The sequence below is a fragment of the Nyctereutes procyonoides genome, unplaced genomic scaffold, assembly GCF_905146905.1.
Source record: "Nyctereutes procyonoides isolate TBG_1078 unplaced genomic scaffold, NYPRO_anot_genome, whole genome shotgun sequence".
In the NCBI taxonomy this organism is placed as follows: Eukaryota; Metazoa; Chordata; class Mammalia; order Carnivora; family Canidae; genus Nyctereutes; species Nyctereutes procyonoides.
The window spans coordinates 63,968,584-63,994,314 of record NW_026575046.1 but is presented as its reverse complement, the minus strand read 5'-3'; the positions used below and the strand labels follow the sequence as shown (position 1 = coordinate 63,994,314).

Sequence of the window (25,731 nt, the reverse complement as noted above, 5' to 3'; positions counted from 1 at the left end):
TCTCCACCTCTCTGTGTGTGTGTGTGTGACTATCATAAAAAATAAATAAATAAATAAATAAATAAATAAATAAGTAAGTAAAAATAAAAAAAAAGAAAAGATATTTTAACAGAATAGTGCCTAAATAAAGACATAGCAAACCTCGAGGATTCCACTGGCTGTATCCTGTGCAAGTGTGCACTTATTACATTAAACCACCATTGAAGTGGAATGGGGTAATTAGGCAATGCACATTTAGGAGGTCACTTGAAGTAATGAGTACTGTATTTTTTTTAATATTTTATTTATTTATTCAGAGAGAGAGGCAGAGACACAGGCAGCAGGAGAAGCAGGCTCCATGCAGGGAGCCAGACGTGGGACTCAATCCCGGGTCTCCAGGATCACACCCCAGGCTGCAAGCGGCGCTAAACCGCTGCACCACCAGGGCTGCCCACTGGATGTTATAAGGAACTGATGAATCACTAAATTCTGCCTCTGAAACTAATAATACAATGTATGTTAATTAAATTGAATTTAAATTTAAAAATTTTTTTAAAGGAAAAAAAGAACCACCATTGCAACCTCTGATAATAATTTGACTTACAAGTAGAATTCTCTACTGAGAAAGTAATTTTACAACCAACCTCAGCTCCCTGTAAATTAATAAGCTTGTGACATGATTTTTTGTTATATTTAGGATTTCAGACACCCTAGCATGGAAAAATTAAGTTTCTAGGCTCCCAGAGCTGTTAACTAGCAGACCTTGGACTTTTTTTTACCCCAACTTTAAGAGTAGGCTTTTAACAATAATTTTATGATTCACTCTGAAATCTCTATGTCACAAGAAAGTTGTTATGTGTCTTTGTATAGCTGATGCCTGACATAATACCTGGTATCAGTAGGCACTCAATAAACACTTATTGAAGGAATATAGTCCTGGGGGTGGGCGCAAAGTGGGGGAGCATATAGTTCCTTAACTTTTGGGGGAGGTACAGACTTTTAAATGTGAAAATCTGATGAAAACTATGAACCCTTATACAGATCCTGTCGGTGCCCTGCCTGTATTTCCTCATCCCACTGCAGAACTTACTACAGCTTTGGTAGACAGTACACGTCCATAGCTTCCTACCTCAAATACCTGAGTATTTATTTGCCTGGAAGAGCCAGCAAAGTTAACATTCCCAGTAGCAATCTGCAACTGATGCAAGATGGGATTCGGTGGCAAAATAGTACAGTTCCTCACCCCCTCAGTGGGGCAATTCTGGGGTCTGTTCTATTGTAGTGTTTCTTAAAATTTACTAACACATATGAATTGCCTGGAGATATCAAAGACACAGATTCTTTCTTGAGTTGGCATTTTAACCAATCTCGCAGGAAATAATGAAGCTGTCAGTCTACAGACCACACTTTGAATAGCATTTTTCTCAGATTGTACCAAATGGGATTCAATTCCAATTGCCCAAAGTACTTTACTAGCTTTCTTCTCACTCCTTTACACTGTTTGGATTTCTGGGATCACCATCTAACCTTCTAGAATTATATACACCCAAATCTTTGCCTCAAGGTCTATTTGGGGGGAAATCCAACGTGTGGCAACACTCACCTTAGAAAAATACACACAGAAAAATCTTTAGAAAAAGAGGGGGGACTGTTACTCAGCCATCAAAAAGAATGAAATCTTGCCATTTGCAACAACATGGTTGGAACTAGAGGGTATTATGTGAAGTAAAATAAATTGGAAAAAGACAAATATATGAATTCACTCATTTGGAATTTAAGAAACAAAACACATGAACATGAAGGAAAAGAAAAATAAAATAACAAAACAGGGATGCCTGAGTGGCTCAGAGGTTGAGCGTCTGCCTTCACCTCAGGGCGTGATCCTGGGGTCCCAGGATCGAGTCCCACATCAGGCTCCCTGCATGGAGCCTACTTCTGCCTGTCTCTGCCTCTCTCTGTGTGTCTCTCATGAATAAATAAAATCTTTTTTTTAAATAACATAAAAACAGAAAGGGAGGCAAACCACAAGAGACCCTTAACTATAGGGAACAAACAAATAGGTGGAGGGATGGGGTAATTGGGTGATCGGCAATAAGGAGGGCACGTGAAGGGCGGCAGCCCGGGTGGCGCAGCGGTTTAGCGCCGCCTGCAGCCCAGGGCGTGATCCTGGAGACCCTGGATAGAGTCCCCCGTCAGGCTCTCTGCATGGAGCCTGCTTCTCCCTCTACCTGTGTCTCTGCCTCTCTCTCTCGCTAGCTCTCTGCATCTCTATGAATAAATAAATAAAATCTTTAAAAAAATAAAAAAGGAGGGCACGTGAAGTAATGAGCCCTGAGTGTTACAAATGCAACTGATGAATCACTAAAGTCTACCCCTGAAACTAAAAATACACTGTATATTAACTAAATTGAATTTCAAAATAGTAATAAATTAATCTTTCAATTTAAAATTTGCATGTGGGGCAGCCTGGGTGGCTCAGTGGTTTCGTGCCGCCTTCAGCCCAGGGCATGATCCTGGAGACCGGGGATCTCTGCCTTTCTGCCTCTCTCTCTGTGTCTCTGTCATGAATAAATTAAAAAACCTAAAAAAAAAATAAAAATAAAAAATAAAATTTACATGTGCAGGGTGTCTGGGTGGCTCAGTCAGTTAAGCATCTGACTTTTAGTTTCAGCTCAGGTTATGATCTCAGGGTTGTGAAAGCGAGTCACACATTGAGCTCTGCACTCAGTAGAGAATCTGCTTGAGAGTTTTTCTCTCCCTCTCCCTTTGCCCTTCCCCTCACTCACACTCTCTCTCTCTCAAATAAATCTTTAAAAAAATAAAATTTGTGTGCACTACATTAAAATGTATATAATATAAGCATTGTAACATTTAGCACAACTACTTTTTGCAAATAAACAGTAACTTAAAAGTAACTTTAAAAAAGAGGTGGCACCTGGCTGGCCCAGTCAGTAGAGTATATGATTATTATTTTTTGAATGGCTTTTTTTAAAGATTTTTAAAATTCATTTATTCATGAAAGACGGGGGGGGGGGGGGCAGAGACACAGGCAGAGGGAGAAGCAGGCTCCATGCAGGGAGCCCAACGTGGGACTTGATCCCGGGACTCCAGGATCATGCCCTGGGCCAAAGGCAGGCGCTAAATCGCTGAGCCACCCAGGGATCCTGAGTGTATGATTCTTGATCTTAGGATTGTGAGTTCAAGCCCCACTTTGGTTGTGGAGATTACTTAAATATAAAGTCTTTTTTAAAAAATACAGAAATAGAGTTTTGAGTACAAGTTTAGAGGAAGTATGAATCCCTGAAATGTGTTCAGTTTGTAAAGGAAAATGATCATGGTAAATGTCATGTGGCCCAAGGTCCGTGAAAATTGGGTCCATCTATGCAAAGTCTAGCAACTTAGTAAAATCGTTAATGGCCCCTGGAGTTGGCTGAATTCAGCCAGCACTCCTCAGAAGTTATTTTCCCAGATCCTATTAAACCATCTCTTTATTCTTCCTGGTCTGCATCACTCTCATTTTGTGGAACACAGGTAAGTCTGGGACTCTAAAGAAACCACATGCTTGAAATAAAAATAAAAATAAATAAAAATGAAAATAGCACTGGGGATGCCTGGGTGACTTCGGCTCAGGGCATGATCCCGGAGTCCCGGGATCGAGTCCCACATCAGGCTCCCTGCATGGAGCCTGCTTCTCCCTCTGCCTGTGCCTCTGCCTCTCTCTGTGTCTCTTATGAATAAATAAATAAAATCTTTTTTAAAAAATAGGATTGTTGCTCATCCCTAATGGATTGTCATGTTTTTTTCCCCAATTATAGTGCTTTCTGAACACCACTGAAGTGCCCTTGTGACCCCTAGATCTTTTTTTTTTTTTTCCCTAGATCTTTTCTTGATGTGTTCACACAGAACTAGGCATACCATATGCCTGGTTTCTCCCACTTTCTTCTGGATTCTAACATGGCTCTCTACTGTATGTCATCCTTTCAGGAATCTATAAACTGTGACCTACATATTCCTCAGGCTATTCTATTGTCATCTGAGACTTTATGGCATGCTCTAGTTCTGTGATAATTGAGTAATCCCGACCATCCCAATCTCTAGTCAGCTACACAAAGAGAGCTAACACTAGCGTCACCAACATCTACTTCCTAACCACAGCACACAATAGCTTCTTAGCTTTGCCCACATATGGGCCAACACATGTGTTTGTGCACGATTGTCTTTACTCTTGAATAATTATGTCTTTGTATATACCTATGAATATGGTCTCGTGGGTGTGGATGTGGGTGTGGGTGTATAAGCAACCAGAGCTCAGGTCTGGTCTTGAAGTCTGAATAATGAATGCTTAGTACTTGACTTTAATTAGTCTCTGTGCATTGTTAGCCTCAATTTTCATCTGCCCTTAAATATCAGAGGAAGAATGAGTTCATTTCCTTGAAGTTTATTGACTGTTACCGGTGGCAGAGCAAATTCCATAAAAGAGCAGGTTCCATACAGAGCAAGTGTAAGGGGAGCTCTGAGCTGGTGAGGAAGGATGCTTGGAGTGGAGACTTGGAGTGAAGACTGGAAACATAGATATTTCCCTCCTTTTTCCCTCCATTCCCACCAGGATACTGGATTTACAGTAGGGACATCCTGCTTAGCATTCCCTTTCAAATTGAACATGAGAAGAGAAAATTGATACAAAGTAGAGGAGGAAACACCTCACAGCTCCTCTGTTTCTCCATCCAAGGGGATGCCAATATCCACATTGTAATTTACTGGTTCCCCAGAGCTCAGCCAAGGAATAGGGGTTCGATTGAAAGAAGGCCTGTTGGAGAGGCTCTGGTTGTAGAGGACCAAGGGTTCACTCAGTAGGGGCCCCAGGTCAAACTTGGGCATCTGGAAGGTCATGCGTTTGGAGGCCTTCTCATATCCACCATAAGGCATTGCCGTCCTGAAAAGGGGACACATTATTTAATTAAAACCAGGATAAAAGGAACAGCTTTATCAGTAAGATGTTACCCTGTTTTGAGAATGGGGAAGTTTGTGAATTTTAGTTTAAAATTGCTTCTGCCCAGTGCCTGGGTGGCTCAGTCCGCTAAGTGGCTGACTCCGGCTCAGGTCATGATCTCAGGGTCCTGGGATTGAACCCAGTGTTTGGCTCTATACTAACTGAGGAGTTTGTTTCTCCCCATGCCTCTTCCTCTACCCCTCCCCCAGCTCATGCACACACACTCTCTCTCTCTCTAACGGATAAATAAAATCTTAAAAAAAAAAAAAAAAAAAAGATTGCTTCTGCACTCCTTATTCTTCTTCTCCTTTAGTACTCCATTCCTGGTTTGCTTGTTTCCCCAGAGCTAACAATGAGAAAAGAGGTGTAGTGGGTACTGGATAGAGAGCTTCATGGAGGGTTGTGACTCAGACACTATAGAACCAAGGGTCGTCTGAGACCACCTTAAATTACAATGTAAAGATACCCTCCCCCCCCACACACACACAACTCCTGCCCCACTTCCAGTGGATAGCCATGGCCTAGTGAGAAGAATTAGCATTGCCTGGAAAATTCAGGAGTCTTAGGATCAAATGCAAAATGCTTCTCTAGTGTTTCCTTATTCTGCTTTCACATAGATCTCCTATCCACAGTCTAGAGAAGCCAAATTCCAAAAGAATAGATACTTAAGCTTTACTAGAGTATAAAAAAGTTGAACAGTAATGGAATCCTACAAGAACAATAATGGAATCCTAACCTTGAAAGAAAGGAACCTCCAGTGTACTTTAAATATGTAATACACTATTCCCCCCCCCTTTTTTTTAAGATTTCTTATTTATTCATTTGAGAGAGACAGAGTGAAAGCATAAACAGTGGGGAAGTGCAGAGGGAGAGGGAAAAGCAGACTCCCCACTAGCACAGGGAACCCAACATGGAGCTCTATCCCAGGACCCCGGGACCATGACTTGAGCAGAGGGCAGACCTTTAACCTACTGAACCACCCAGGTACCCCTATATTATTCCCATTTTACAGCAAGGCAACCAAGGCTCAGAAGTAGGGTGACTTTCCCTTGCTCAGAACAACTAGTAAGTGGCAGAGTGAACTAAAATCTTGCCTCCCAGCATTTCCTTTATCAGACTGCACTGTTCCTCTGGACTCAAGTGAAAAAAGCATGGCTCCCATGTTCCTTCCCTCCCTCCTCAGCTTTCTTCTGGAACATAAGAACTAAAGTCTCCATCCCAACTGAGGACACTATGCCACATACTGGAATGCATCTGGTTCCTCCTTCATAACCCCTACCTGTTAAAGGACTTATATTGGGGAAGTTCAGGTTTGGCCCCATAGGCCAGTAAGTCGATGCCAAGCTCCACTTTCTGCTGAGAGTCCACCCCCATGGCTCTCTCCCATGGGGAAATATAGGTCTTGAACACAGTGATATGTTTTCCTTCTCCACCCGTCTGGTCTCCTGGCAGCCACAGGAGAGAAAATTAAGTCAATAATAATGGTTAGTAGCCAGTGGAAGTTAGTCTTACAGCCCTCCACTAGGGAAGTTGTTGAGGCTCGAGACCAAAGATATAACATCCTGGTAACTGTGCTAGTTTTGTGGAAAAATGACAGCCTGGGGTCAGATCTGTGACTGAAACTGAAAAGCCAGAAAGGCGACTGAAAGATAAGGCTTCCGGGTGAAACAGAAACAACTCAGTTTTCTCCTGGGCCCAGAGAATCTATCTAGGTATCTCCACAGGCCTCCCTTGTTCCCTAAACCCAGTCCAGGCCTCATTCCTGGGAATAGCTCTGCTCTAGGGACCAGACACATTACTCTTGGGGGATACTTGCCTGTTCCTGTCTCGCCAACCCCTGCTGTTCCAGCAGCTCCTCCTCTGCCAGTCTGGCCCCCAGGACCAGCTGTACCCCCAGATCCAGACCCAGAGCCCTGATGGTGATGCTGGTCAGAGCCATGATGTGTGGCAGAGCCACTTCCCCCTGCCTGGCCTCCACTGCTGCCTTTGCTGTAGGAGAATCCCTGACCAGCTGTGCCCAGCTGTCCCCCAACAGTGGGAAGGAACTTCTGGAAGTGATCCTGAAAAGAAAGGACAAAGTGAAGGGAAGATTAGGCAATGGGTATGGGGAATATACAAAGATGCAGGTGTGCATAGCAAGGAGGAGAAGGTCAGAGACAGTGGCTAACCAGAAGACACTGAATCCTCAGAGATTCCACCTCCAATAGGTGGAAGGACAGTGGATAGCCTGGCTGAGAGGAATTAAACCTTCCTTAAGGGAAATGACGCCCCCTGGCTCAGATTTCCTACAATTACACCTTATGATGGACAACTCATTCTCTACACTTTCCTTTCCTAACCTTACTTACCAAGGCAGAGGACCAAGATTTCTGCTCAGCTAAAATGTAAAAGGGTAAGGTGACTTCCTTTGAAGAGCTAGAGAGACCTCTGCCCTCTCCCCTTCTTTAATCCTGTCTAACAAACAGAACTCTCTTCTTTCTCTTTTTTCTTCCTTTCCCTTTCTCCTCTTGGTGTCCATGGAACCCGGACTTCCTGACCATGAAACTGTAGCAGGTAGGGGGAAGGATGATCAAAAGGGCAACCCTGGATTCAGCCCCAAAGCCTAAAAATAACCCCACCAACTCCTTCAGGAGGCTCTCCTAGCCACCCCACCATGTACACACCTCTGTTCCAACCAGTGTAATCAGACCCAGCCAGGGAGGAGAGCTTTTGGCTTCCTAAAGTTAGATATGACCGGCTCAGCACTTTTGCTCTGCTTCTCACTTAAGGGCCAATGACAGACACTCCTGCCTCTGGCCCCATGTAGGCATCTATTTCTACTTTCCCCTGGCTGCCCAGCAAAGGTGGAGGGGGAAGAAAGGTAATGGAGAAGATCCCCTCCTTCTCAGCTATAACATCTTGTGCCTGGCACCCTTCCAATCCCTACTTCTCTTGGGAAAAGAATCCTCACTGGGGGACATTAGCGGATAGTTTCATTGAGTCCTTAGATTCTTCAGATAAAAGAATGGCTCAAGGAGATGGTTATAAAAAGTCACTTAACTCTTTCTAGGGTTTCCAGATTTATCAAATAAAATCAGAGGACACCAGTTAAATTTGAATCTCAGATATACAACAAATACTTTTTTACTATAATTACACTCCAAATATTGCATGGGACATATTTATATGTAAGAGAGTATTCATCGCATATTTAAAATGAAAATTTAACTGTATCCTGTATTTTTAAAATTGAATTGAATTGAATTGAATTGAATTTTTATGTCCCAAATATTTCACGGGACGTAGTTTACTAAAAAATTATGTGCGTATATCTCAACTTTAGAATACAGGACTTGGTGTTCTGTGTCTTATCTGGCAAGTCTATCTTTAACACTTATCCATACTGGGAAGGGACTTTCTCCCTGAGGGTGTACCCGCCCGCTTGCTGGCCCTAAGAATTTCAGACCTGGGCTGACTCCCTCTGGAGCTGTTGGGGGTTTAATATATCTTAATAAGCTTATATATATGCAGGGAGGGGAGGTTGGTGATATTTTGGAGATTCAGGGTCTACCAAGAAGCTGCCAGAAGAGGCAGTAGGCTATGAGAGTTGTAAAGTTCTGAACTCACCATTGAACTGTCGGAGAAGACATCAGGGTGGTTTTCATAAATAAATTTCTCTACCCGCATCTGCCGCAGTTTGAACATCTTGGAGCCCCTATTAGTGAGCAGTGACAGCTCTTCCAACATCACATCCCTTGGGACACTGATCTTCTTGCCCAAGTTCAGGCCTGAGCTCTCCCGTCCACCTTCCAGGGAGGTGAGGAGGAAGAAACAAGAAGAGTAAAGTAGGATTTTCTAGGCTCACAATACAGATGCCATCCACAACTACGTGTGTGACTCCTGCAGGATCACAGACTGTCTGTGATATCTGATCAATTGTACCTTGTTTGTGAGAAATTTTTATTTCCTGGGTTTGGAGTTGAAAATGCGTGGGAACTGGGGTGCAGAGCGGAAGCAGTGGGGATACTAGAATGGAGAGGGTGAATGAGGTAGAAGGGGCAGAGGCATGGAGTGTGGGGCAAAAGGACTGAGGGAACATCATAGATGGAACCATCGGGGGAAACTATAGTGCGGGAGCAAGCCCAATGGCCAACACTGTGTGGAGCTGACCACATCTAAATACATATTTGTCTTAACTCCTTTCCTTTCTCTTCCCCTCAAAGAACTCTGGCTGTAGACAGCCTCTGGGTGTTGGGAGAGCTCTTCACGTGCTTGTACTTCTACCACCCCACCCCCCACCCCGCCCCGATGAAAACAAATGCCTGAGTATTTTTCCATCTTAAGTGCTCACACAGGCTCCCTAGCTCTGGGGTAAAAAGTAAGGAAGTTAACCATTTATTGAGACTTCGCTGTGTACCAGTCGCCATCATATATATTCTCTTCCTCAAACATACCTCACTGACCTGTGAGTCTTGTTGTCCTGGACCTGGACTGGGTGATATGTCAAGGATACTGTTGTCTCGGATTACAAGGTGAAAAGGGTGGAAGGGTGAGTGGTCAAGTGTTGAATCCTTTCTCTTTCTCCCTGCCCCCACCCCTAGAATTTCTCTGGTCTCTTCACATCTCTTCACCTTAAGACATATGTAATTTTATGATTTTTCTGGGACTCTTGGGCCTAAGATACTCTTTTTTTTTTCTTCTTTTTTCTTTTTTCTAAAATGCTCTTAACAAGAGCACTAGATAGGTGCAAACATGCCATACCTCCAGTGAGTTCCATGATTAGCTTGCTGGATTTCCTCTTCTTGTTGGGGGCTGGGGTTCCTGAGAGCGGCATTGTGGAGGCAGATTCAGCCTGGATAGGGTGGGAAGGGGAATATCTACAATAAGGCAATACTTCTTAACCTGGGGTTAAGGGTTTCAGGTTAAGGCCTATTCCCCAAAAGTAAAAACCCATTGCTTTAGGGCTTCTCCTTTCTTGGAAGCAGGGCAGAAAGTACAGATGCACCCTCTGCTCCTACCTTCTACCAACCTCTTTCCTGCTGTTTAAATAGAGCTCATACAAGGATTAGGAACATAGTATGTGTTGGGAGCAATGGGTAAAACAAACAACACACACACACAGGGCACTGCACCCAGGTTTCATTGGCTTGGCATGACTTTAAGTTTTTATTTTCGTGGGGCTCTCAGATCAGGGGTGTCATTCCAAACTCTGGTCTTTCTTCAGTCTTCCTCAAACCCCCTCCCGGGGGTGGGGAATGTTCTGCCAGAGTTGAGGAGATTCAGCCAAAAACATTCAGGAAGGAGAGGTCATTGCTCCCCTATTGGGCGAGTTGGAGTGTGGCCTGGGAGGTCCCAGCAGTGTTCCTTGCTCCCTTTCAGTCACTCCTGCCCCAGACCCCAGAACTAGAGTGGAGAGGAGGGCCAGGGGCATTTGAACCCTGGTGCGTGTCAATTCAGCAATATATAGCAGTGCGGAATTGACGCGGGACAGGAATGTAATAATAGAATCTGGCAGTGGAGGGGGACAAGCTGGGAAAAGCTGCAGACTCCAGCTCCTCCTTGACAGAAGTTGGCACTCAGCAAAACACTGTCTTCTACTGAGCCCCGTTTCATAACACGTCTGCAGTTCCACTAACTTAATGGGGCATGCTGAGGCCAGACTCCAGGAACTGCTAAATGGGCATTCCACTACACCTCTCTCAGCTCTAACTAGATTACTTTCCCCCCATCCAGCCTCTCAGACCCCCTTCTTATGATCCCAGTGCTTCCTCCAACATGTCCATTCCCCCCACCCTCCTGGGCCCCTCTCCTTTCAACTCTGTGGCTCCCCCAAACTAGACAGCTGGGGACAAAGCATAGACAGGGGAGGGAGACAACTCTCCCAGGATCGAGGGTCACAACTGCAGACACAGATACAGCAGTCAACAGAGTGGGCTCCAGACCCTCTGGCCATAGAGCTGGAAACTTACCGGCTGCTCAGGCGGTGGTCAGCACTCCCTGGGGTCCAGCAGCTTTGGAGGACTGAGCTGCTGTGACCGGAGAACTCGAGCTGGGCAGGCGTGGGGGCAGCACTGGCAGTGGGGGAGGGAGGGCAGTTATTAATAGAGATGATGAGTACAGGCAGCTCAAATGGCACTGAGGGTACTGAGACCCTGGAACCAAGATCCCACTCTCCTTGCCCAGAGGCTCAGGAAGGAGACGAATGGCCTTTGGGATTCTCCCACTAAGCTATCTGAGCCAGGGATCAGTGTGCCCAGGGATTCCCCTTTCTTGGCATCTAGAGTCTGAGATCCACAGAAGCCATTCAGGGAGAAATTGAAAACTGAAAGGGAAAGAGGAAGCAAGCAGAAAGTGATGGATAGGAATTCAGAGTGGGAAAGCAAGAACTTGGAGAACACGTCTGGAGAGCCACTCAAAACCAATCCAGGCTGGAGCTGGAGGGACATGTGAGTGCATCTTGGGGGTGAGAGGCCTTAAGGTGCTATGTTTGGGGAAAGGAAGTCTGTTCATAATGGGGCTGCTCATTGAAAATTCCTTGATGTGTTGGTTTTTCCTCTGGGAAAGCCAGATCTTGGCAGAATAAGGGACCAAGTTCACCAAATCTAGTGCTTCCTATGTTGTCAGAGATGATGTGGGGAAGACTTGACCAATTTTTACCTTTTCATTCCCATTTGCTATTGGGGTGCTCAGTTCGGTTTGTTTTGCGGGATAGATTTTGAAGTCTAAGAACTACATACATGCCAGGTCCTTACTTTCTGGGGTTCCCACTTGGGATTTTCTTCAAAGGGAGGACATATCCCATAGGATCTAGATTGTCCCATTCAAACTCTTTCAGAAGATCCCTTGTGCAAGGGCACAAGTTTGAGAGCCTCCTTGAGGGAAGCCTGTTATTTACCCAGGCCTTTCTTCACTAGCTGCATGAACATCCTGGATCCTCTTCCACCCTCTCAGATTCTGGAACCAGCTGCTGCTACACCTCTGTTACAATAACCATCCTGTGGTGGCTACTTTAAGAAGTGACTTTGCAGCTGCCAGAATGCCCCTCTGTGAGCTCTCCACTCTTCCTGACCTTGCCCTATTCCCTTCCTGAAATTTTCAGGGTCAGGCCAGGGTCTGAAAAGTCATCCCACCTCCTTCTAGTGACCTCTGCCCAGACCAGTTTAGCCTCCAAATCCCTCACCTTTTGTCCTCCTTCTCCATTCCCTCCCAACCCAAAGAAGCAATTAGAAGAAAAAATACAAATGGTAAATGGTGATTTTGTCATCACCATCACACTACTCTCAAAAACAAAAACAAACTGAAGTTTTGGTCTCCTATGATTGAGGACCTAAATGAAGAAAATATTCAACTATGCTCAATGGGCCCTTCCTCTGGAATTCTGAGCCTGTATGCGGAAGCATCAGGGTCCTGGGCCTGGTTATTTGCACAAATATGCCCCCTACTGGAGTAATAGCACTTTCTTTCTCAGAAGTCCTTAATTCAAAAAAAAAAAAAAAAAGAAAGAAAAAAAAAGAAGTCCTTAATTCTATCTAGTCTGCCTCCAATGCCTTCTCATCTACTTTTTTTTTGGGGGGGGGGGGTGTTACTGTTTATTTACTACAAACGTTCCCCATCCGTGGTCTTCTCCCGTCAGAAGTTCTTTGAAAATAAATAAATAAATAAATAAATAAATAAATAAATAAATAAATAAAATAAAATAAAATAAAAAGAAGTTCTTTGAAACGATGCCGTCGGCCTTGGCCAGCCGGAGGATGGAGTCATCAGACTCGCCCATCCTGCGAATGGCTCCGCAGATAGCGTGGTCTTAAACTGCCCGTTGAACCTGCCGGTCACCTTGTCAACCTCGGCCACGTTCATCTGGATGGACTCGTGGTCCTTGGCGCCGATGATGCGGTTGCGGGCGGAGCATTTCTGCGGCACGTACAGGTCCACGAACTCGCCAGCGTCGTTCTGCATGTCGAGGGCGCACTTGCCGCCGCCACCACGAGCTCGAGCGCAGAAAGGCTCTACTTTTCTTTTTAAAGACTTTATTTATTTATTCATGAAAGACGAGAGAGAGAGAGAGAGAGAGAGAGAGAGAGAGAGAGAGAGGCGGAGACATAGGCAGAGGGAGAAGCAGGCCACCCCGTGGGGAGCCCAATGCGGGACTCAATTCCAGGATCCTGGGATCACAACCTGAGCCAAAAGCAGACGCTCAACCACTGAGCCACCCAGGTGCCCTCTTCTCTTCCATATTAAACTCTATTCACACTGATCCACTCTCTTCCTTCCCTCTACCATCCCACTTTCACCTTCAGGCATTGCTTTCCTATGGAAATATCATTGCTTCCTCCAGAAAGCTAGGAAATGATGATTATAAAAGTTCAGAGGCCCTTCCCACTCTCCTTGGTTCTGAAATTGAGGCCTTGCCTGGGAAGTATGGAGCAGGAGATGGAGAAGGGGAGAATCTGAATGGAGAACACAGGGAGAGAGAACCAAAGGGAACAGTGGAGGTGGCTAAATCAGAGTGGGACAGAACTGGTAAAGAAGAGCAAAAGGCCAGGCGGTAAAGGGCAAAGGGTGAAAAATAGGGCAGGAATGGAGAAAGAGTTCAGGAATCAGGAGATCGGGGAAATGGGTTAAAGAAGATGGAGGAGAGTCAGGATTTAGGCACACAACTAGAAGAGATGACAGAAACAGAAGGTTTGGAGCATAAGTTTATTCTTGTGCACAAATCAAAGTCTGTGACTCACACCCAATATGCAAAGGAAACAATCAATCCAGATCAAGCAGCAAATGTGGCTGATTGGTGGTGGTCATGGTGAGAGGGGAGTCCATACCCAACTAGGATCAGAGATCAGGGCCTGAAGCTTGGAAGGAACAAGAGCTAGGGTTTGAGTGATGGGGCTAGGACTGAAAAGAGGTTTGGGCTCTGGGTATCTCCTTGCCCTTTCCCAGGTCATCATAACAAGTTGCAGAAGGTAGAAGGACAGACTTAAAGGAGGTAGCAGACACTACCTATTCTTTCAACATTCAACCCACATTCTCACATCCCCCCATCATCATCCATCCTCACTCCAACAAATGCATTCTTTTTTCTCATTTTTTCTTCTAGACCCCCTGTTGTACATGCTGAGTTTCTTGAAACCCAACTGTACTGTCTGCCAACACAACACTCTCCCTCCTCATGCTCCTCCCTGTGGCGCAATTTCATTCACTCCACTCTGCTCCTGGTTTCTACTTCACTTTCCACACCATGCCTCTTTTCTCCCTCCTTTCTGTCTTGGGTACATGAGGCAATGAAGCCAATGATTTTTTCATTCTCAGGGGAAATTTTTTTGTCTGCCTTTTTCACTTCCTGGATGTTTGTAGCTCAGCATGGGCCTCTTAAGTTGCTAACTTTCTGGAATCCTGATAAGTAGAACTTTTTGTTTGTTTGTTTGTTTGTTTGTTTGTTTATTTAATCTCTATTCTCAGTATGGGGCTCAAACTCAGGACCCTGAGATCAAGAGTCACATGCTCCTCCAACTGAGCCAGCCAGGCACCCTCTGATAAATAGAATTCTTAGTTCTATTCCTGTTCTAGCTGGTGTATCTCAGTCCTTACAAACTGCGCCAGCCCTCAGGCCTTCTCATAAACTGTTTCACAAGGTGCTGTACCCCTGCTACAGGCATTGGTCTTTAATTCAAGTCAATGTCTTTCTCCTCACTAGACTATCCATGAGGGGCTAGCTATCTGACCCTTCTTTTATCAGCACAAGGGTTAGACCCAGATTGGGTCTTTATTTAGACCACTCCTCTTACTCTTGCTTCAGACATAAGAACACATCTGTGCCCACACACACTTGCACATACACACATACACACATACATTTCTAGATCTATGCCAGCCAAGGTTGGGAAACGAGAGTGAGGAGTAGCAAGCTATTTAGTGCAAACAGAGATCAATTCAGTCCCTTTGAGGCCTGCCTGATGGTGAGCTTCTTGCCGAGGTCTCACTAGTAACTTCTCTGTGTGCTTCTCATGGAACGTTAAAATGAGGCTCACAAAGCACAGATGTAGAGAAATAGAGACCAGTGGAGGACTGTGGGTGGAGACTGAGATTTGGAGATCCACACAAGGAACTACAGAGACAAAGAGAAGCACAGATAAAGAAGCAGAGATAGTAGGTTGCAAAGCAGCAGGGAGGTTGGGAGCCAGGAGAATGGGAAACCAACTCCAAAACGATGTCTGGCAGGAGGGAAGTTAGCCTCCAGATGCCTGAGAGAGGGCATGGGTTGGGTAGGAGAAACAACTTTAGGAACTGGATGTTCCACCTCTCCTTGGTCCTGGGAGCTGTGCCCTGCTCAGTGGTGGCCTGCCCCTGGCCTCCACACATGAGCCTGCAATCCAGTTCTGGTGGCTGAGAACCGGGGCCTGGCTACCTGGAAGCTACAAGAGCTGGGGGAAGTCCCAAGACCCCTGGGAGACTCTGAAGGAGGGGCTGGGCTAAGAACAGGGGTTGAGGCCAGCTCAGCTCTCCAGATGGGCTCATCCAATGTAGTGGCTGCTCGGGGGGTGAGCACAGTGGGGGCCAGGGGTTCTGCCGTGGGCTGGGGTGCTGGGGTGGAAAATCGGCGGATCTCCTGGACTCGGGCAGTTTTGGGGGGCCCTAAGGAGGTGGGGCCAGGAGTCTGGGGAACCTCATCAAAACAGAACATGGCACTCTTAAGTTGGTAGGGCTGGTGCCGCATGAAATCCAGAGCCTTGATACCCTGCTTGGGGGTTGCCCGAGGCCCCTGGGATTGGGCCTTATGAGGGAGAGTTCGAGCAGCTTGGGGGAAAAAGGGTGAGAGCAGTGGGTTGTAAGCAATAGGAGGTGGGGCACGGATGTTGGGTGAATATTTCCAGGAAGAGGGCAGTGAGGGTGTAGGGGAAGGACTTCTGGGCCGAGGGCCAGGGCCAAGGCCAGCACTAGGTGTAGCTTCCACCACATACCTGTCTGCTCGGCTCTGCCGCTTGGCAAACAGCTCCCCACCCCTGCCCTGCAGCCTGGCGGGCTCAGGGATTCCAGCCGAAGGGGTTGCCCCATTCACTAGCCCATCAAGGAACCCTCGAGGCGCGGGCTTAGGAGCCACCGGGGGTGGAGTCTTAGGAGCCATTGGGGGCGGGGTCTTGGGAGCCATCGGGGGCGGAGTTTTAGGCGTCACGTGAGACGGAGTCTTGTAACTCCTGCCCCCTGGTGGCTGCATGAAGTTGCAGGCTTCAGCCCCGAGGCTCAGCGCATCCTCCTCCGGACCGGATTCCGCGCCCCCAGCCCGGGGTTTTTCATCCAGGTTCTGCACCAGAGATAGCAGCTCGGGGTTGGGCGAGTTCTTCGTCTCCTCCTTTCCCGGGCGGAACATCTGCTTCCGAGTTCCCCGTCGCCTGGCTTCCTGGAGGATGCCAGTGCGGGCAGCTGGCACGGAGATGCGCTGCTCCCGAGCGCTGGGGGGCTCGGGTGCCCCGGGGCCTGGGGCGGGAGCCTCCGGGCGCGCAGCGGGTCGCAGAGGTGCCGACAGGAAGATAGAAGCGGTGGAGGTCATGGCAGCGGCGCTAGAGGGGGCGGGGGGCTCGGGGGCTCCTCCTGGCGTAACAGGACGATTGGGGGCTGGGATGTACAGGGAACTTGTGGCTGTGACGGGGCCCGAGGAGCGTGGAGTGCTGGGGGAACCGGAGGCTGGCACGTGGCTGGGCAGAGGGGTGGGCCCCGGTGGGAGGGGCTGGAAGGGCGGTGGGGCGGGGCTGAGGCCTCCCAGGCTTTCGTTCGCCCTCTTGGGAGCTAGAGGCCGGAAGATAACCGAAGTGGTACCTGGCCGCTGCCCTTGCAAGCCTGGGGTGAAGGGCCTGGCTGACCGGTTAAAGATGTTTGGAGCTGGGGTTGGGGCTCCACCGCCTGGAAGGAAGGGTCTGGGGCTGGCTACAGGGGCTGGTGAAGGGCTGGGTGGGAGCACAGTCGCCTCCGGAGGAGCACTCTGGGCCCGAGGTGGTGACTGCAGGCCCTGCCCATTGAGCATGGCGGCTGGACCATCCCGGGCCAGCTCCTGGGTGCTGGATGCGGTGCGCTGGCGCTGCTGCTCAAAGAGCTGGGCCCCTCTGCCGGAGGCCTCGCTCAGCTGCCCGCCCTGGCCCTCTGCTGCAGCTGAGCTTGGCCTGGCCAGCTCCATGTCCAGATACGGGCTGTCCCAGTCGCACTGGTTGGTGAGGCTGCGGGCGTCGGAGAAGGCCTCCTCGTCCAGTTCCGACTCGCTCGTTGGAGGGACCCCGTCTTCTTCTTCAGCGCCTGTCCCAGCAGCAGCCCCAAAGCTCACTAGGGTGTACTTCTTGGCTCGCTGCCGTCGTTTCTTAAACATAAGCACCCCCTTGGAATGGGGGTTGGGGGCTGCAGTTAGTAGGGATGCAATCGTCCGGCATTTGGTCTTGGCCTCCTTCACACTCTTCTCTTGGAGGCTTTCTGCCCGTTGCAGTTCTGAGGAGGCCAGGAGGGAGAATGGTCAGTGAACCTCTTCTAGTTCTGCTCCCTATGGCTTTCACCCCAGCCCCACCCCCAACCAGTTTCTGCAGTACTCCCACCTACTGTCTTTTCACTGGCCTGATCCACAGTGTCTCTTGCCTGTGGCAAAGTCCTCTGACTTGGGGGCAGAGTGGTAGGTGAAAGGTGAAGCCAAGGACAGTTGAAGGGAGGGCAGTCTAGTTGGCTCCCTGACGCTACTCTGATCACAGCTCTCCTAACCTCTCTCCCATCTACTCTGCTTCTATCTCTCCAAAAATGTGCTCTTACCCACCCCACACACATTCTTCCCTGCCTCCCACCATTCCTGGCTGGTAATGCTGGGGGCTAGGCTGGAGGGCAGTCACTTCCCACAGCAACCAGGGAAATGAGGCAGGCCCCAGGGAGAGACAAATTGAGACCACGTTAGAGGGCTTCTCAGAAACGTAGGGACTTATCACCTCATCCCACCCCTTACCCATGATAGGAACATAAAGGACCCTTGGGAACAAGAATGTTCATTCACATTTCCACCCCCATTATGTAGTCCACGTCATACACATTCATGGAAATAACACCTACCACACATTTCAACAAGAATATGGGTCTAGTGAAGGCCAATTATGGGCATATTTTCTCAGATTACTTTTCTCTCTCATTCATGTATGCCCCATTCTATATCCACCCTAGTTCACATTTACATATATAAATACACATGTACCCACACAAAAACACAGTCATTCAAATACATTCACACACGTGCATACTCCCTCTTCCCAGAGTTCTGCCTGCAGAGACCCTGTTACTAACAGTTTGAACAAAATTTTACAACTGATATTGGCCTTCCATCCACCAGGGCACTCCTCTGTGCCTCACACCCCTGCTACTCACAGCCAGGGATAGCCTCAGATCCAAGATGCAGGAAAAGTCAGAGTGCTGCTCTCCAAGGCAACCCTCCATATCTTTAGGATACTTCAAGGTCGCCAGCTAAATATATCCCATCACCACCACCCCCAGCTGGGGTGGGAGTGGGGGGGCTTCTTTGGGGGTCAGCCTTCTGGGTAGAGAGCTCTGGCAGCCACTAACAGGCAGACACACAAGGACTATGTACTAAGGGGAACCTGGGCAGGGCTTTCTATGCCATGTGGGGCCAGGGAGGTGGGGCCAGGAAATAGGAGAGGCTGCCCTGCTGCTAGGACCCTGCCTTGGACACAGATACTCTCTGATCCACGATCCCCAGTTCCTCCTGAAAAATTCTTGAAATTCCATCCACTTTCCACTCAAGATACCAAGCTCCTTTCTAATTAGGGCTTTCATTCCATGCATCCCAAAGTTTGTACCACAGAATAGTACTGCACATGAGAGATAGGCACTGGAGTCAGAGTTCAGTTCAGGTTTTTGGTTCTTGGTAGAGTTACTTCACTTCATTGAAGTTCAGTTTCCTCCTCTGTAAATGAGCATGATAATGACTATCTCATAGGATTGCTGTGATGATTAAATGAGATAGTGTAGATAAATTTAGCATTTCATGGCAGCCCTAAGGCCTGCAGTGACTATCCATTACTATTAAAGCTTTCTTGACATCAGCTACACATGTATACAGACACTTTCTTGTTCACACATATATTCTCCCATGGATTCCCATATACATGCCTTCATGTATTCACATATTACTCACACTTCTCTCACACACACTCCCTCCCCATGAGTTTTCTAGAGCTCATGTGGTCACAAACCCCTTTGACATGTGGCCATAGCATCAGCCCATTCTGAGAAAGGGGCAGTGGAACTCTCCTGAGAAAAGAAGGAAGAAGAAATCAAAAAGGAGGAACAAATAAGGGAATAAGACCTTTCCCAACGACATCCCTTCCTAAACTATTGATGTAGTCTTTCCATGCTAGATCCCAGAACTCTCTTGGCTATGGGAGGGTAGTACCTGCATAGAATGGGTCCTGGAGTCCAGGAGCTGGATCTGGGGCTTTGTTGCAGCTGGCTTGGCTGAGGGGCTCTTGGCTGATGGGCTCAAAGGTCTCCATGCCGAGAAATGAAGTGTTGGCAGGAGCAAGACCAGCTTGAGCCACCCCCCAAGCCTTTTAAAGCCCCTTTGTCTTGTCCCCAGAGCTGGCAGCTGAATGAGCTCATTGTGCTATTTTTGGAGCCTAGCCCCCTCCCTTCTCTCTGCTGCCCCACAAGCCCTGGTGTGATGGACGTGGACACCTGCCTACCCTTCCCCCCACTCCACCCCACTGGACAATGAGGTCTGCTTGGCTAAAAATATCCCTGAGCCACTAACTGCAGTCTTACCCAGCATGATAGGAAGGGAGGGGCGCTAAAATGAGGATTGGGGATAAGCATAGGATCCTGGGCATGCATCTGGAATTTCTTTGTGGAGTATTGGACATTCTTAGGGATGTCAGACTCTAAATTTTCAATTCCTGAGCCCATGTTCCAGACTTAGATGCATAAAATTTTATGGATCAGGAATCAGAATGGTAGAGGGGAGGAATGAGAGATGAGAACTAGAGGGGTAATCCTAGATTTTCAAGGTGACAAGAAAGGTCTCTGGGGTAGAGGCATGGGACAGGGAGAAAGTTCACAGTTAGAGCTTGTTCTGGTGCTCACATCAAAAATAGCAAAGAGCTTGAGATAAGTGGAACTGGCTTTTTCTGCCCAGGCCTACATTCTTGCGTGAGATAAGGAGTCAAAGATCCCTCCCTCTACCACTTCCTAGAGATCTCATGACTATCCCATAGGCTCCCAGTCCCCAGGAATCCTAAGTGAACTTAAAAATGTCAAAGGTAGCTCTGAGGGTATGCCTGCAATTAACCCTGAAAAGCCCCTGCCCTGCTTCCAAATTCTCCCCTGCATCATTTCTATACTCTGCCCTCACCCTGTCTGACACTTAGCAAAATCATAGCAACAACAACAAGCAAATCCTTTGTTGGTTTCATGTTCTTTTCCAACTTCCCTCCTCATTCTGTTCCTGGATTGGGTTGAACTACCTACAGCTTTTGCCACACTGGTTCAAGGACTAAAAATTATGGGTACTGTGAGAACCATTATTTTCCCCTTCTACTCATCATTCCTCTCCACTTGTCCCCAGGACTATCCAAAGGAAGCATAAAGTATGGTTATGGAGGGGTAGATTTAGGACTCCGATTGAAGGATCCTGGCTTGGGAAAAAAAGGGTTCAGGCACTCACTGGCTTGCTTGGCCTTCTGGGTGTAGGTGGTAGTGAGGTCTTCTGCCACCGGGTGGGGAACAGGTCCCACCATAGGGATGAGATTTGGGCCAGGCCGGAGGGGGCCGTGGGGCAACAGCAGGGCCTCAGCTGGGGGTGGCTGAAGAGTTGCCCCATCCTCCCATGATGGGGAGCTCACACGGCTGTCACCCTGACTGGGAGGACTAGTGACAGCAGGTGCTGGCTCTGCAGGGCTGTCAGATAGGTAGACTTCATCAGGTAGGGCTCCCGGAGGGGAGGGCCTTGTGGGGCCTCTTCGGCGGGGTCGGCGGGGCTTCTCCTGGGTGGCGGGGCCATCGGCATCACTGTCTGTCTCTCCGTAGTAAGCCTCACTGTCAGGGGGTGAGAGGAGGCTTCCAGGCTGAAGAGGCTGGGGAACTGGAGCGCCAGGGGGCTCAGGACTCAGTGGAGATAAGGGTGACAACACCTGAAGCTCACCAGGGGATGGAGATCGCACTGGCCCCTCATCCTCTACCCTGGATGGGAAAGAGGACAGAACTTGATAAATGGACTGGGTGACTGACAGCGAGGTCTAGAGGGGATGGGAGAAGGAAGGAAAGGAGAGAGGGTACTGGTATATGGGCTGGATGATTGGGCTGAGAAGAGTGGGGATCTGAAGACAAACCAGGAGGCAAATGTGCTTGAAGGGCTGTGAGTGGACATTGGCTTAGAGGGAGATGTGATGGTAAGGAGACTGGCAAAGGGCTTCAAGCCCACACACTCAAATGCCCACTTGACACCCCCAGCCCTTAATTGGAGATACACTGAAGTCCCCTGGGAGGCATAGACAAACATCTATACTCCAACACAAACGTACAAGAGTGTACTTAGTAGTAGCTAAAGCCAGGCCAGTGAGACAGAGAGCTGAGACAGGCATTGGGAGCCCTGGGCTAGGGGGATGAGGTGGGCTGGGGTGGGAGGGGTCCATACCGCCGCACTGTGAGGATAAGCTGATTCCCTGAGGCATCGATGAGGCTCATGGCACTGGCATGGGAGAGGCTGGTGCAGGAGACCCCATTGATGGCCAAAAGCTGGTCCCTCTCTCGGAGTCCTGCTCTGCCAGCCTGGCTCCGTCTTCGGATCTGAGAAGGTGTTGGGAGGAGAGATTGTAGGTGAGGGAGAGCTCTAAGTGGGAATAGAATGAAAGGAGTCATGGGAAGGTCCTATGCATGAAGGGGATATACTTTACAGGGTAAAAAAAGGTGGGGAGGAACACAGAACTACAGTGATGGGGCTATGTAGAGGGAAGAAGGTGCAGATTGTTGGGAGTAATACATCATATGAGGGGAGGTAGGGCAATCGCCAAATCAAAGAGGCTTGGGAAAAACTGTAGAGGGGAGGTACTAGAAGTGACAGTTGCATCCCCAAAAGATTTCCCTTCAAAGGCAATATCTTTACTGGCCAATAGTTCTCTTTTAGGCCATTGTCTACACAGTCAAGATTTTAGAACAGTATTCCAGATTGGAGGGAGTCCAGCAGAATCTGGGAGATTGTCATTGTGTGTGTATGTGTGCCATGCGTGCACACACACATACATATGTTAAAGTAATGATAATAGGTGTAAAGGCTATCATTTATTGAGTGCTTACTAAATATTAGGTATGGTGCCAAGCACTCTACATGTATTATTGTATTTAATTCTTAGAATGGTTCTATGAAGTAGGTACTGTTATCACCCACATTTTATAATTGGGGAAACTAAGCCTGTATGAAACCAAACACAACAGCTTCATCTGACAGGCCAGACCTTTCCATAACGCTCCCAGCACCTAAAAAGTCTTGCCTTAGGAGAGCAAGTGTCTGATGAAGGGAAAGAGGAACACTGGAGGCCTGGACAGGGTAGGGTAGGGCAGGGCAGGGCAGGGCTGGGCTGGGTAAGACAGCCTCAGCTCATCACATACCAATTTAGTTCAAGAAAAATTAGAACCTTCCCTATATTCCTGGAATTTGGAGTAGAGGCACAGCCTCAGGAGAGCAAAGACTGGATGGCCAGAACTGGGCCTCTGCTACTATGGTGCCGCAGGGAACTGAGGCAGTCTTTCTTTTTTTCTGCTCCCAGAAACCAGGAATTCTTTTCTAAAAGCCCTCTGCAAGACGCTTGTGCTCAGAAACTACTCCTCCCACCAGATGAGCATGCTTCCCTGCCCACCTGCCCACCCACCCACCCACACTCTTCTTCACAGCCTCCCACCTCTCCCCCAGAGGCCACAACATGGCTCTTCCCAGATTCCCCTGGGTTTCCCTTTCCCTGAAACCTCAATAATAGGGGTTCTCCCTTACCTTGGACACCTGTAAAGGTTTCCTCTGCTCGGCCCCCCCCTGAAGTCGGAAGCCCCAGGGGGCTCCCCCTGACAATGTGACCAGCACCTTCTCCTCAGCACCCATTGCACAGCTTGGCCTATGGCCCTCGGAGTTTGGATAGTGTCCCAGGGAGAGAAGTCGAGGCGCTGGTACCCCGTCCGGCCTGTCTGTATGGCTGTCCTGCTCCAGCTGCCCCAGGCCTTCCCCCCCACACCACACACCACAGGCAGGCAACTTGGCCCTGGGATCACTACAGTCCAGCACACATGTCCTGTCAATCGGGGCTGTGCTCAAAATAGTTGCCGGCTGTACTCCCTTCCCTCCCCCAGCTGTATTACTCCCAAAGCTAATTATAGTAAAAACCTCTGCCTTCCAATTTCCCCCATTCCCCTGCATAGGCCTTTTACTCAGGACTCCGAGTACCAGCTCTAACTAATATACATACTTTCAGGGACTGTGCCATCCCTGATAGGATCATGGACTAATCCTAACTGCTTTCCTACAAAGCTCATTTCAAAGTGGCTGCTGCAGGGACTTCAGTTCCATAGCAAGGAATGCCTGGACTGGTCCCACAAGTTCACAAGTTCCCGAGAAGTGTGCTCTCTCTCACGTGTGAATTTACCTGTTCATCAAATTGAGATCCATATTCCACTGCAGTGCTAAGTGCAATGTAACTTTTAAAGCTACTGGTTTCCAAAAATAAGACTGCATATAGGATTAGATGATTATATAATGAAATAATCTATTGATGTATATATTATATATATATATATATATATATATATATATATAATATATATATAATGATTCCCAGGCCTCAGCTTTAGAAATCCAGATTTTATTGGTCTGATACCTAGTATTGCTGTTTTATTTTATTTTATTTTTTATGTTTTCCCACTTTTGGTAACTGTTACAATTGTCCACTTTGTGATGCCCTGTTCAGTTAGCCCCTGAATTTTAGGGACTTTCCGAAAATTAGAAGTAACTCCCTTCCCTGGTCAAAGCCTAATTACACTTTTTAAATAAGCAATGAGACAAGAACGTTTAGACACCAAGAGTTTTACAGAACAAAACAATTCTTATGCCATACCTTTATTTTATGCAAACCAATATTATAAAACAGTAAGATGGTCTAATAATGGGTTCTGAATGCCCCATGTCACGCTACTTCTCTTCCCTTTTTTTTCTTTTTTCCTTTCCTTTCCTTTCCTTTCTTTCCTTCCCTCCTTCCCTTTCTTTCTTTTTTCTTTTCTTCCTTTGGTATGGCCAAACAGATCCAGACTCTGACTAAGGTCTGGGAGGCAGACACAGAGGCTTTGCCAGCCTTCCCACTCCTGGCTCATGCTTCTGGAGTATCTAGTTCTTTTTATAATCCCTCTTGGGGAGAAATGATTGGTAGTGTAACATTGAGTCATAACTCTAATACCTCATTCAGTTTGGCATCATGGACAGGCTCTCTCTATTATTTCATAGCAACATTAAACAAGTATACTTTGGGACGCATTTTAAAAAATATTTTATTTATTTATTCATGAGAGACACAGGGAGAGAGAGAGAGACAGAGAGAGAGAGAGAGAGAGAGAGAGAGAGGCAGAGACACAGGCAGAGGGAGAAGCAGGCTCCATGCAGGGAGCCTGATGTGGGACTTGATCCGGGGACTCTGGGATCACACCCTGAGCTAAAAGCAGATGCTCCACCACTGAGCCACCCAGGTGGGGGGGGACACAATTTTTTTTTAACAGAATCTTTGCAAGGATGCACGTTCCATTTTTGCGTTTTTCAATAATATTAAATATATCTTGCCCTGCCAAATCTTATTGGCATTAAAAAAATATTTTCTTGGGATGCCTGGGTGGCTCAGCCGTGGAGTGTCTGCCTTCAGCTCAGGGTGTGATCCTGGAGTCCTGGGATCAAGTCCTACATCAGGCTCCCTGCATGGAGCCTTCTTCTCCCTCTGCCTGTGTCTCTGTCTCTCTCTCTGAGTCTCTTATGAATAAACAAAATCTTAAAAAAATATTTTGTTTATTTATTTGAGTGAGAGAGAAAGAGAGAGGAAGAATGAGCAGGGCAGAGGGGCAGAGGGGCAGAGGGAGAGGGACAACCAGACTCCCTACAGAGCAGGAAGCCTGATGCTGCACTGGATCCCAGGACCATGGGATCATGACCTGAGCTGAAGGCAGATGCTTAACTGACTGAGCCACCCAGGTGCCCCCTTATTGGCACTTTTATTGGTATTGTGAACTTTATAGATCAATTTACATAGTTTTGATGTTAGGTTTTGCTACTCACTGGAATATTAGTTCCTAGATGGCAAGGATTTTCTCTCTTCTGTTTAGTTTTATATCTCCAAAGCCCAGAACAATGCCTGGCATATAGTAAGTGCTCAGTTTTTACTCAATGAAACAGTGCCATGCCTTTACATTTGTTTTGGTCTTATGTTCCTCAGAAGTGTTTTAAACTTTCTTTTTTAAATCTTGTACATTTTTCTTTCTTTTAAGATTTATTTATTTAGTGGTTTATTTGTTTATTTATTTATTTTAATTCCAGTATAGTTATAATACATTGTTATGTTAGTTTCAGATGTACAATATAGTGATTCAACAATTCTATACATTACTCAGTGCTCATCACTCCATCTATTTCACCTATCCCTCCACCCACGTCCCTTCTGGCAACCATCAGTTTATTGTTTATATTTAAAAACTGTTCTTTTTGTTTGACTCTTTTTTTCTTTGTTCATTTGTTTTGCTTCTTA

General features: G+C 47.3%; 2 protein-coding genes and 1 pseudogene across 3 annotated transcripts; all 3 read right to left on the bottom strand.

The window, feature by feature from the left end:
• Positions 1-4,401: 4,401 nt before the first annotated feature.
• MYOZ1 (myozenin 1) lies at positions 4,402-11,022 on the bottom strand. The gene is made up of 6 exons (XM_055325786.1): positions 10,918-11,022; positions 9,710-9,800; positions 8,576-8,754; positions 6,786-7,029; positions 6,249-6,414; positions 4,402-4,912 (listed from the first exon to the last, which is right to left on the bottom strand). The coding sequence occupies exons 2-6, from the start codon at positions 9,780-9,782 to the stop codon at positions 4,681-4,683; spliced, it is 894 nt and encodes a 297-aa protein (XP_055181761.1). The 5' UTR covers positions 9,783-9,800; positions 10,918-11,022; the 3' UTR covers positions 4,402-4,680.
• LOC129509418 (40S ribosomal protein S21-like) lies at positions 10,925-12,946 on the bottom strand (annotated as a pseudogene).
• Positions 12,947-13,626: 680 nt separating this feature from the next.
• Positions 13,627-23,197, bottom strand: SYNPO2L (synaptopodin 2 like). Of its 2 annotated transcripts, XM_055325784.1 has the most exons (4): positions 22,956-23,197; positions 21,606-21,757; positions 20,637-21,151; positions 13,627-17,413 (listed from the first exon to the last, which is right to left on the bottom strand). In XM_055325784.1, the coding sequence occupies exons 1-4, from the start codon at positions 23,058-23,060 to the stop codon at positions 15,273-15,275; spliced, it is 2,913 nt and encodes a 970-aa protein (XP_055181759.1). In that variant the 5' UTR covers positions 23,061-23,197; the 3' UTR covers positions 13,627-15,272. The 2 variants fall into 2 exon arrangements, with proteins under 2 accessions (XP_055181759.1, XP_055181760.1); XM_055325785.1 differs by lacking the exons at positions 20,637-21,151; positions 21,606-21,757; positions 22,956-23,197 and adding an exon at positions 19,371-20,618.
• Positions 23,198-25,731: the final 2,534 nt, after the last annotated feature.

Coding starts and splice junctions, on each gene's coding strand:
- SYNPO2L (XM_055325784.1), bottom strand. CDS start 23,060: ATGGGTGCTGAGGAGAAGGTGCTGGTCACATTGTCAGGGGGAGCCCCC. Junction 21,152..21,605: donor CTTATCCTCACAGTGCGGCG/GTATGGACCCCT, acceptor TTTCCCATCCAG/GGTAGAGGATGAGGGGCCAG. Junction 17,414..20,636: donor CCAGAAGGCCAAGCAAGCCA/GTGAGTGCCTGA, acceptor TGGCCTCCTCAG/AACTGCAACGGGCAGAAAGC.
- MYOZ1 (XM_055325786.1), bottom strand. CDS start 9,782: ATGCCGCTCTCAGGAACCCCAGCCCCCAACAAGAAGAGGAAATCCAGC. Junction 8,755..9,709: donor AATCATGGAACTCACTGGAG/GTATGGCATGTT, acceptor CCTCCCTGGAAG/GTGGACGGGAGAGCTCAGGC. Junction 6,415..6,785: donor GGTTGGCGAGACAGGAACAG/GCAAGTATCCCC, acceptor TGTGGCTGCCAG/GAGACCAGACGGGTGGAGAA.